Source organism: Columba livia, chromosome 14 (genome assembly GCF_036013475.1).
Source record: "Columba livia isolate bColLiv1 breed racing homer chromosome 14, bColLiv1.pat.W.v2, whole genome shotgun sequence".
NCBI lineage: Eukaryota > Metazoa > Chordata > Aves > Columbiformes > Columbidae > Columba > Columba livia.
The window spans coordinates 4,999,569-5,012,440 of record NC_088615.1 but is presented as its reverse complement, the minus strand read 5'-3'; the positions used below and the strand labels follow the sequence as shown (position 1 = coordinate 5,012,440).

Genomic DNA, 12,872 nt, shown 5'->3' with positions numbered 1-12,872 from the left:
TATCACTGGTTGTCACCGAGAAGAGCCTGGCTCCATCCTCCTGACACTCATCCTTTATATATCTGTAATTATTACTGAGGTCACCCCTCAGTCTCCTCCAGCTCCAGAGCCCCAGCTCCCTCAGCCTTTCCTTACACGGGAGATGCTCCACTCCCTTCAGCATCTTTGTTGCCCTGCGCTGGACTCTCTCCAGCAGTTCCCTGTCCTGCTGGAACTGAGGGGCCACAACTGGACACAATATTCCAGGTGTGGTCTCCCCAGGGCAGAGCAGAGGGGCAGGAGAACCTCTCTGACCTACTGACCACCCCCTTCTAACCCACCCCAGGTACCATTGGCCTTCCTGGCCACAAGGGCCCAGTGCTGGCTCATGGTCACCCTGCTGTCCCCCAGGACCCCTGGGCCCCTTTCCCCTACGCTGCTCTCTAATAGGTCATTCCCCAACTTATACTGGAACCTGGGGTTGTTCCTGCCCAGATGCAAGACTCTCCACTTGCCTTTGTTATATTTCATTAAATTTTACCCTGCCCAACTCTCCGCCCTGTCCAGGTCTCACACTTTTCTTTTTCTTCATCACTGAGCCAAATTATCACTTACTTGGCAATCTCTCCCATGAGTTGCCCCGAAGGTCCCCATGGATCATCATTGGTTGCTTCTCGAACCTTAGACTCGATTTCTGAATAATTCATAACCACATTGGTGCTGCAAAGGAAAAAATTAACACACATGAAGATTAGCATCAAAAGTGAGAAACACATGAAAACTTAATAATGACACTCGTGTGTATCTCACTTAATGAGATACCTCTACAGGATGGGAAAGAAAACATCTTTAGTGCTGAAGTTACCCTGAGGACACCATATAACACATTTAAGCTATCTTTAAGAAGGCTTTACTATTCTATTAGTCTGCAAGAATACAGGTGAGAAAGCCGGGATTACATTACAGCTGGATTCAATCCAGTAAAAATGGCTTTGGGTCAAATTAAAATCCAAACCGAAGCACTAGATTCAAAGCTGCAAGCTTCCCCAACCAGATGGGGTTTGCTTACAGCTTTGTACGGTGTATGGTGATTTGCAAGAGGCTTTATAACTCAATCAGCAGCAGATTCCACCCCCCCAATGATGAGTGCTACAAGAGAAACTCAAGAATATCAGTACCAAACACGAGTTTGTAAAAAAATAAATGAAAAGAAGAAAAACCTCACAAACAAGGGTGAGGTAAGGGAGATATGACTCACTGGAAAGTCTGTTTCCTAGCTCGAATTTATTTAATTGAGGGAAAACAGCACACAAGAAAAGCTGCAGAGCACTCTGGATTATGACTAAAGCAATGCAAATATACTGTAAGGAGCTCAGGCTGTCTCTACGAGAGTTCAGAGAGAAATGTAACTTGGAAAAAGAGGCAGTTTTTCCATATCAGTTATATTAAAATAGTCAATGTGTGTGTTTTGTTCGTTTGTTTCAAATGAATCTCTCAGACTGGTAACCTTTAAGTCCAGCAACCTCCTTTGTGCCCCTAAAAGCATCCAGATACGTTCGATAACACAGTGATTTTCCTTATATTTTAAGGTGAGCAAGCAGGCTCAAAACATAATTCATACAAGGAATGCTTGAGAAACAGTTCTCTAGCTATGGAGCAATATAGCATAGAATAATAACAAAAACATCAGTCGAAGGAAACCTAGTGGCCTCTGCTTTCCCCACCTACTTTGCAGTGTATTTGAAATAACGTGTTTACAGCTGCTGTATCTAAAGTTTGACAGTTTGCTTAATCATACAACAGGTTTCAGAAGCCAAAAAAACCCTCTAAATGACTGGGTTCAAAACAAACCATCCCACAAAGTTCAATTAACTAAACTGTAGGAAAGTTCTACTACAATGTGGAGAAGGCATTTGCTGCTTAAAAACCTCTTCTGAACCTGAAAGGACTAGAAGAAAAAATCATAATGCTGAATAGTCATCCCACTGTCCACGCAGGAGCCGGCACAGAGCTGCACTCGAGCTATATCCCTTCAATTTTATTCGGCATAAGGACAGCAAAGGTCTTGGAACTTGGAGTTATGAACAGCAGAAACAAGAATGAGATCCCTTTAAGTCCAAAGGAGGACACAGAAGGTAATTGTTAAAACAGAATAAAATTCCTGGACTCAATCTTGGATTCTCACCGTGAGAATTCCTGCTGTCGGATTCTGATGTATTGGTTTTATTCAACTTTGTGTCTAAAGAGAATATAAGCTACATGACTGAATAAATGATCAGCAAGCTAACAGAACCCATGTATACATATAAAAAAAAGCATGTAGGAACACAGCAGTAATTACAAACAACAGCAATGAAGGTTTTATAAATTCATTCATGCCAACTGCACCTCCAGCTTCTGTTTCTGCCATTTTCTTTACCATACGTGCAAATGCAAACTAATCCCATCTTTACCTGCCATATGCATGGAACATTAAAAAAGAAGAGAAAAGAAAACAACCCCAAACACACAAGCCCAAAGCTCCAGGCTCAAGTGCTTTGCAGCTTTCAGCACAGTGGTGCCTTGTCCGGATCCAAAGGTTGGTTGTTGTTATAACCCCTCTTGAAGAGCTTGTGGGAGACGTGATGGGGAGTTGGGGGGAAGCATAAAACGAAGCATTTCCTCCATTTCTTCGAGCAAAGAATTTAAGACTGGAAAAGGCATGAAAAGATGCAAGCTTACTGTAAAAAAAAAATCTATATCTATCTAGCAGCAGCATTAGCTATGGAAGAACTCAAAGCACATGGCTCAAGTAGCATCAGGGTCGAAAGAGGGAAATGGAAGGGAAACAAGGGAAATTAAGTAATGCCCAAAGAAAGAAGAAAGTGCCATCAAACCCTGACAAGTAGAGAGACACACTCTGTTTCTAAAACTATCCTGCATAAAGTTATTGTTCTCAGCAACCAGGAGAAAGCTCTTTTGTAAATGCCAAGATGAGATGTAATGGCATAAAGCGTTCCAAAACAAAGTATCTCTAAGCCGCATTTAATTCGGCAACAAATGTAAACTCCAAGGGAAAAAAAAAAAAAGAACTGTTGTATAGTTTGGCATCGTTCCAGGTCACTTAAAAATAACCATTTCTAAAAAGGTGGAAATGCAGTTTTATTCTTCCTTTCCCATGTTTTCTATGGCCCTCATTCCCTGCCCTACCCATGATTCCTGGGACCTTTGCAACAAAAAAATCATTTACGTCCAGATGTGAAGGGAAAAAGTGACGAGCGTGATTGCCAAGACTTCCTGCGATTGATAGAAATTTAATATCCGAGGATCCCGTCAGACACCAGAGGGGGCTCTCTGATCGGTTTATACTGGGCGGCTTCCAGGGAATGGTGCCGGATGGCAGGGACACGTTCTGCTTTGTGAGCAAACGGACGCGCAGCGGGCAGGACGGACAGACAGCGTTTAACACACACTATTATCTGTGAGACTACATTTGGATTTACCCCAAATCACTAACTGAAACCCTGCACAAGGGGAATCTTGTGACAAATTGTCATAAATATGTACATAAATATATGTACGTTTACAGAAACTTTTGACATGGACAAAAACATTAAACACAAGAAGTGTATTTTAAAAGTTACATTCAAAATAAAAGGGTTGATATTAATCTCACAAACTTTTGCATGATTTTCTGTTTGTGTCCCACATTTAAGTCTATTAAATCATAGACCAGTGCCAACAGATGATTTTTACTTTTCATTGTACCCCTTATAAATTATTTCAGTATTGTTTCTTTTAAACAAAAGCAAAGCTGTTCAGAAAAGCCAAGAGAGGGCACTGTCACATCTCTGAAACAGTCGGCACGGTGACAGCCAGCAAAATGTTAGCTTGTAATTTATTACAAGGGAACACGCAACTTTAAATGTTTGCATCTACAATTTATAGCAACACTGAATAGGTAGCTCAAGTCTGAGACTAAATTCTTCCACATGAATAAATGGATAGAGTGAAAAGCCAGTGGGTAATGGTTATAAATATCTGATCATCTCCGAGCGCATCAGACAATAGGACACGCTTCCTCTTTAAAAAACAAAGAGGAAAAAAGATAAATATAGTTAAAAGTTTTACAGGCACTCCATAAATCATATTTTAACATATTTGGACATTGAATAGATGTACCACAGATGAGACACCCCCACAATACTGCTTTGGCCACAACTCTGTCTGCATTTTTCAAAGAAAAGTCTTTCTAAGGATTCAATTGATTGCAAATTGTTTCAAATGTTGTTCTAAGTTATGTTTTGAGATTTGTAAATTGAGAGAAAGCTGTCATCCAGGTGTCGTACCCTATAGCGTGCTAAAAACCCCAGAAAACAAGAAGTGGATGAGGAGAAGGATGTGAGGGATGAGAGGAAGCATTGCATGTACCTTTAATGCATAACTTGAGATAGAAATAATGTCTCGGTGGTGTTGCGGCCAGCAAACGGGCCAGCAAGAGGGGACAAGAAGTTCTGTACCTATTCATACAAAACCAAGGGGATCCGAGAAGCTCCCAAGGTCCAGCCCAAATAGGCTCAGCCCAAATGTTAACCCAGTATCTGCCACTTCAACCTTCACAGTTGCAAAAGCCTGAAAAGCACTTCAGTGCTTCTTCAGTGGTTTTTTTGCATAAAATAGCCACAAAATAAAGAATTAAAAAGAAACCTTATCTCTTACAGACCAGGAAAAAGAATCATTTTTATGCCAGGAAAGTTAAATTACTCTATTTCCAACAAACATTCTACTAAAACATTAAATATTCACAACATTGTGAAGTGTTTGTTTCAGAGTGAAGATTTTTCAGTGTTCAGGACCACAAGATGTTCTCTATATACTCATATGCTGTAGCTGAAGTCAAGTCAATTATCTATTAGAATATTACCATCATTTGTAAAATATTACACAGCTATAACTGCTGCTTCTAGTAATAGCTTCCAAGTGGTAACATTACAGCTGGCTTTGTTGTGCCTGAACTAATCACCCCATATCAACCACTGCTGGTTCCACACTGAAAAATCCCACCTTAAATTGTACCCCTTGAACGAGGAACACTTTGGAAACATGGAAACAAGGCTTTGAACGCAGTCAGTAACAGAAATGGAAGGAGCCTCTTTTCTCAGCAAATCTCTACTCAAAAATTAACCATCAAACTCTAAAGTTAATTCTCAAACAATATTTCCTGACAATGATTTACATACAGTACTAGCAGACCTGCTAAAGAAAAAGATGCAACAGTTTTTGTCTTTGTTCACTCGATCCAGCAACACTTGGGTTGGATCCTTTGCTGCGCACGTAGCACTAGGAAGAGCAAATAGTTCAATGCCCACGGTCTTCCCAAAAAACACCACACAGAGATTTCCACTTCATGCCCCCCAGCATCTCCTGTATCTTCCAGGCGATTTCTGTTCCCTCATGGCACAGACAATGCATTCAAGTGTGCGAAATCACAACTCCTAAAGGAAGCTCACAGGTCTCTGCTGGATTTTGGGAGCAACACCCTTTTGAAATATTCCTGAGATAGGAGTTCATCGGGAAAGGAGCAGAGTCTATACCTTGCAAAGGTTCAGATCCGCAAACAACACGTACTCTGCATTAATGCTCATATAGCAGCAGAGTCTTCAACATGCAGAAACCTTTAAATAGCATGTGCATAGGAAACCTCTGACAGAGAAAACAAGCACCATGAGAAAATAAGGTATTTATGCATTAAATGTAATGAAAGGATAATAAATAAATATCTACCCATCCATCCAGAATGGAACTTACTTTAAAACATATTAAGGAATCAGAAAGCCTAACAGATCTTAGTCAATGTTTCTGCACAAACTTAAAAGCCTTGAACACGCCCCAGGGCAAGAGTCAGAGCTCTCCATTAAAAGCACCATTAGGATTAGAGCTGCTGTGATGTGGGTGGTGTCACTGAGGACACCAGTACAGTTCTGGACATTAAACCCACAGAAGATTTGTGAAATGCCATGCCTAATCTTGTGAAAACTAAAATAAACTGAAGCCACAGAAAGGGTACATTACAACAGTTTCTTTCTAGCGATGATAAAGGTATTGGATTGGACAGGGTGAGCCTAATTAGAAACACTTCTGGAAGCTCTGGGAAGCTGCCCACTGTGCTCAGGGACTGAGCAGCAGGAACAAGAAACCTGGTTACACAGTTAAAATTTTTTTTCAATATATATTTCAAACCAATTACAATATCATGTATACATGGGACTCCTATGTGCATAATATTATGCCTTTAACTATTACTCCAAGGACATCACTGGATTATGCACCTTCTGTTTTCCTTTTTTTTAATTCTACAACCGGGAGCACTAAAATACTAAAAGCTGAGATGAGAAACTTTCTACATTTTACCACCATTAACAGTTTCCAATGAGACACCATTCTGCAAATATCTGTTTAAAATCTAAGTGCAGAAGAAAAATCTGCAAGCGTTACACACATGTGTCTATCATAGATACAGCTTGAACATTAATGCTATTCTAACAAACAGCAACACTAAAGAAATTACACTTTTTGAAGGAAATAATTAGTCGGTTAGAGCGGGAGGGGTCTGGATGAACAGAGGACGGGAGCAGCTCTGTTCCAGCACCATGTAGCGTGATACCAAAGTCCTGTAAGAAACACATCTTTTAACCTTTTGTTATTTAATGTGCCAAAACAGACACAACATAATTTGATCTTTTAAATAACTACGTGTTTAGCATTATCCTTTCAACAGGCAGTCTCATATACATTAATCTCATTCTTCCTCTAATTTTGTTAGAAGCTTCTTTATTTTTAGGAAGTCTTCTCCTTATTTGCTATGACTTTATAATTGAATAAAAACAAAGCAAATGTTAAATTTGGTCCGTAACAGATGTTACTGACTCAGAATAAAATCTCATCACCTCACTTGGTGACAGAGCAAAGGAGATTGTTACAGTAACCATCTCTAAAGCTCTATTAGATAAAATCCAATAAGAATACGCTTGCACTGCTCTATGCTGTGCTACTTGCTTTTAAAAATTAATCAATTGCATTGTCCAACCAGAAAGGACCATAAATGGCATCTGAAAAATAAATAAATAGTTGAGAAACCATTAAACTACAGCATGAGGAAAGCTTAGTTTAACTCCGAATGAGGAAGAACATACGCAGTTGCTTCATTTAATCACCTTGTGTATCTCCACCTGACCACTGGTACCGTTCCAGTGAAGGGCACCCGGACAAGAGCAGGAGTGCCCTGCTCTCATACGGACGGTTTGTTACCAGCCTGGTGGTGGCTTCACCGTGAGCCCCTGAACAAAGACAGCAGTAACTCCCACGTGGAAGCCGAGCGAATGCTCTGCTTCTCCGGTCCAAGGGCCGCCTTTGTCTCCCAGCAGCTCCTTCTCTACTGCCAGCTGGGTTGTTCAGCGCCTTCCAGCTGAGAAGTTTGCAGTTTGTCACTATGGGACTCGACAGGGACGCATGAGCTATTCTTCATCTGATCCACGGTGCATCTTTTCGGAATATCATCCAAAACACGACAGGAGCAATTTATTTTCAGATTTACCAAAAAATCAATACACGAGCTGACAATTTAAAAGAAAAAATATATATATAATGTAGCTTCACTTTTAGACATTTGAGACTGCATCTGTTTTTTTTTTTAAAGAAAGAATCAAATGCACTATAAAATGAGTAAAGCAAACTTTCAACATCTGGAGAAGAGATATGGCAGACCCCAGTAACGTTTTCTCAATATAGTTATCTAAAAGACCCCCACCCGCAGACACACATGCATTTAAATGAAGCCCTTGGAAAGGAGGGAACACACCATCTTACCCCCACTGTTCCATCTTCTGTGAGTCATGCATCAAGGCTATTTTTAGTGTCTAGATTAAAGGGTTCCTGTAAAGCAGGAATGGAAAAAGACAGAAAGGTTTCGAGAATGCTAAAAAGTTAATTTAATATTATATTATCTATCTTTTAACTGTGTGCAGAAGTTAGTTTTAACTAGGAAGAGTACATGGTAACTGAAAAAGCTAAACACCTTATCTGAGTACAGGATATATCTCCTCTAATCCCAGGTGTGGGAATCTTGGCATCTATTAAATTGTTAATTAGTTTCCAGAAACATTTTTTCCAATTAAAAAAAAAGTCATTTAATGCTTATCCATCTGGGCATGAAATCCTTCTGAAAGAGTATTTCAATCTGTGAGCTAAAGAAGAATCGCTCCTGATCTGCACAGCACCACCTCCCAAACCCCCGAGAGCCAGCATGCCAAGCAAGAAGCACCTCGGTATATTAACTCCACTTAGTTCTGTTAACATCACTTCCCTCAGGATCTGAGGGATTAAAGCTGTTCACCATGCCAAACTTGCATTTCAAGAAACGGAAAGGATTTAAGACAAAGTCAAAATGAAAGGTACATCTCAGCCCCAAATTTCCCTGCCCTGTGACAACCTGTCACTACCTTAGAAAACTCAACGCGCAGACAGGGGACAGAAAAATAAGACATCGTTTATCCACCTATTTTCCCAAACAATATAATGGACATTCAGGACAATTATTCAGACAAAAACATATTAATCGTCTTCAAAATAAAGACGGTGCTGCCCTTCCCCCTCAGTGATATTCAACTGGGATATTCAATCTCAGCCAGCATTGGTGAAGGCAAACTAACAAAAAAACATGTAACAAACTTAATGCATTTTCATTTTGCTCCTGTCAGTAATGTCACTTTTATTACAAAACACGCAGCTTAGATTTAGAGCCTTACAGATGAAACATATGGATACCAAGTATCAAGCCAGCAGTCCACAGTCAAGGAAGAAACAGATGGGTACCCATCTGCACAAATGCCTGGTGAAATACCTCAGGTTACACAGAGGTAACAGCGCAATATTAGCTGATACTTGACTGCTTTGAGTTACTGATTTTTAAACCACTTCTCAGAAGCATCACAATTATGACACCAGTCAATTTAGTACATGAATACCAGGCATTATTACAGACCTTGCATGCAAGTTGCAATTACGCATTTTCTGACCAACACGTCACCTTCATTATGGTACAGTAGGATCTGAAATACGTTTTCAGCTTTTCAAGTTACCAGCTTCATAATTTATGTGGCAGATGTGCAAGGCAAACTGCACAAAAAGAGATAAGCCAAGAAAAATATCCTGATGGCCACAAGTGAATTACGACTTGTGGGAGGAAGGAACTATGAACTATTTCCTGTGCCTTACAACTTCTGATCACAAAAGACTACCAAGTAAACAAGATAACCCCATATCCACCACACACACACTTCCCAAAAGGACAGTGACTTTTAAGAATTAAATGGAAGCCTGTTAGAGAACTGGGAAGATCTCTCACTTAGAGAAACCACCACTGCACATCGCTCAAGTGTTCCTTGGAAAGCTTCCCCCCTCTCACAAATCACCCAACTGCAGCTCACTAGATTCTTAATGTTTCATAATTGCTATGCTGCAGCTGAAGTAGTTTTTACAGGTGTTTGGAACATGAGGTGACTAATTACATGGTAGTTTTAAAGCATATTTGTGCAAGGAATGAACACTTCCTCCCCAAGTTGATTTAAGACTGATTTCATCTCTCCTACTGCAGATTCCTTGTAGTATGTAAGTGTTAATACTTCCATATTCTTACATAAAACCATCCCTAGTGGTTTATACTAACAGACACATGGCTGCTTTAAATATCTTCAGTTGCTAACTATTGTAGAGCGGCAATATGTGATGGTAAATAATTGCTCAAACTCACTGAGGATTTTGCCATGTTAATATTATTAACAGTGGTTTTGTACCACATCTACATATAGTTTTTCTTCATCTAAAACCCAGGCCCGTCTCTTTAGGGGATGTTTTGGTTCCAAACACCCACCCTGACATTCTTCAGTCAGCATCCTCCCATCTTCAAAATCTTCTCTTCAAAACCACATTTCCATTTTTAAAGGCTTAGTAAGTGTTGTCATTTTCCTCCATTAAAAAACCGCTTACTAGGTGATTTACCAAAATAAGTGTTATATAGCAAGTAGCATGAATCAAAACACTTAACTTCCAATGTAAGAACACTGCAACAGTATTTCCATTATTTTTCTGTATTAGTTTTTAGGTCACATTTTTTAGGTCAAATTTTAATTGCAATTAGAGTACAATTACACCTAAACCATTCTTATGACAAATCTGATTCATCTTAAGCATGAAAACCAATTTCACAAACAAGCAGAAGAAAGCTGCCTTTCAGACAACAGTTGACACTTTGGCGGGACAGTTACAGCGCTAAATGAGCAGCTCTGGGTTTGATTCAAACAGATTTCAAGCTTTCAATCTCCTTGGACTCGTGTGAGCATCACCTGCCTTACCAGACTGCAGTCACTGCTTCACAGCTCCTCTCCCTGTGGGCTTAATTGCTTTCAAAGCTCAATACACTATGTTTAAACAATAGCAGCCATATAGCAAAGAAAAAGTGGAATTACAAAACATGGATAACTTTTTGCAATTGCGGAACTAGAGATTTCCATATGTATGTTGTAGTCACAACTAGATTTATTTTTGCTCCATCCTCCAACTTCACTACCCTACTCCTTACCCTTCAGATGTTTTCTTCTGTAACAAACAAGCTGCAACAATTAAAATGCTTTTTAGAGTCAACGACATTTCATTCCAGAATTCAGTCACATTGCTCTTCCTCCTTCAAGGCTCAGCAAGAGCCACTACAAGTTTTCCACCAAGTGTGATCCAATCAGGTAACATGACATACGGAAAACAAATGTCTAACCAAGCAGGACAAAGAGCAAGAGAAATCTAATTCAAAACACACCTTCTGTAGAGTGCTCTTTTTATTGAATAAAATGATAGCACACAAAAAAAAGAGACAGTCCCAATAAACACTACTAGACACTTAGAAAACTAAAACATAAATACATTATTTGAGAAAGAGAGGCTGCAACACTCTTCACCATAGCTGACACCCTCCAACTGTGTTTCTTTGTACTTTGTTGCATTCCCATAACTTCAAGAGCAACTTCCCCCCAAAACAAAAAGCTCATTTCAAGTGTTCATAATACATTGCATAAGCTGCCTTCTGAGTCAGGTACCTAGTGACCCAGTGCTACTCCCTTTGTATGCACAAAGTATTAACACACCACACTGAAGCCCACAGCTTAAGCATTTCAAGTGTGTACAGAAACCTTGAGCAGACACCGAGACTTCCAAGCACTCTCAGTGAGCTATCAAAACTGGGGCACAATATTTTAATATTGAGAGAGCAGTATTTACAAGAAGAATGAGGTCCTATCCCTCTTTTGAAACAAGAAATAAAAGGGGTAAAAGTTTTCAGAGGACAAGTAAGCTGGAGGTACACCCAAGGTGAGGCAGCAGTACGCTTTGAAGTTGTGTCATTTCAACTCACTTGTGTACCTCAGGCGTTCTATTTAAGAGTGATCTTGAATGGAGGAGGAAGATGAGAGAGAGAAAACAACCAACCAGCCTCACACTGAAATGAATACCAAGACTCCCAGCCCTACAGAATGGTGCGTAATGATCTGTACTTAAGACAATGTGTCTCCTATTCCCAAAACAAACCTTAAGTTTTAAGAGTGTCAAAAGAGCTGTGCTATTAGTGTCTTCACACACTCCTTTGATAAGCCCCCCTCTGTAATTTCTGTAATTCTGAGCTATTATATTTGTAACTATTCATTCACTATTCATGTGAAATTTGTTCAACAAATAACCTCACACTAGGAGCTTCTGACACCACTGAGGTCCATGTAACAGTTTTGAGTTTGCAGTAATGCAATGACTGGTTAAGGAAACCTCCTCATGATGCTACACATGCTTGGAGTATATTAGCTGAATAGTTAGAGATTTTACCCTGAAAAGCAGGAACATAGCCTGGTAGTTCCTACACCTATGAATGGCACAGACCTATTCAGTGTCACTAATCACACTGAATTCTAAATAATCTAAACTTTCCTTAGACAAAGAACTGTTTCAAATATTTGTCAACTGAGAGTATTTGGTATTGACAGAATAATCACATGTGATAATATGGAGTTTAATATTGCCAAAAACTATGCACCTCTAACATTCATGGCCCATGCTCAACGATTCTTGTGCTTCAGCTATCCCTTCATCACAAGCTGAGTACCATTAAAACATTACCCTAATTCCAAATTTTTTACAAATTAAGCGTTACTCTAAACACATGCTAGCTGTTCCACTATGGAGGGCTGATCAAGGTTTAAACAATGCAGGCACTGAAGCTTTTAATACAAATTGATCATTCTCTGCTACTATATAATCACTTTGGAACTGTGATGCCCCATGCAGCCCAGTACTTCACAGTATCAATCATCTTCTGCCAGCCTTTTGAGAAGAATAAACCTGAGTACAGATAACTCCCCTACACCAACAGCAAGCACCTGTTACAAGGTCTTCTCCAATCACATCCACAGGCAAGGGCTTTCAACTACAGAGCTATGACTCTGTACAGCTTCATGTTTAATCTGTGATGTACCAAAGCATTCAGGTCATATTAGATAAGGAAGCCTGAGACACGTAGCTCATCAACAATAGAATCTAGAAGTATGGTCCAAGCAGCAGGTTGAAGCAACTAAACAAGAAAACCTTTAGCTGCCAATTTATACAGTCTTGTGTCCTGGGAAACATCTTCAGACTGAGGCAGAAGCTGCACTGCACTTTTCAGAGTAGGAGAAAGGAAGAAGAGGCAACAGCTTACACAGTTACCAAATTGCAGGCTCATAACCAGTTGTTTTCCTTCATTTATTCAAGTGTCTTTCAGTGCAATTGCTACACAGGAGGTGTTCAGTGGGAGAGAAGGAGACACTTGAGACTATCATCTTCAT

At 39.8% G+C, this 12,872-nt stretch overlaps 1 protein-coding gene across 1 annotated transcript in view; it reads right to left on the bottom strand.

Annotated features, from left to right (window-relative positions):
- CLINT1 (clathrin interactor 1) overlaps nt 1–12,872 on the bottom strand; it is a 48,568-nt gene that overhangs the window by 23,231 nt on the left and 12,465 nt on the right. The window contains exon 2 of the mRNA XM_065029677.1: nt 595–699. Coding sequence (XP_064885749.1) covers nt 595–699 — 105 coding nt within the window. The remainder of the gene's footprint in view (nt 1–594; nt 700–12,872) is intronic.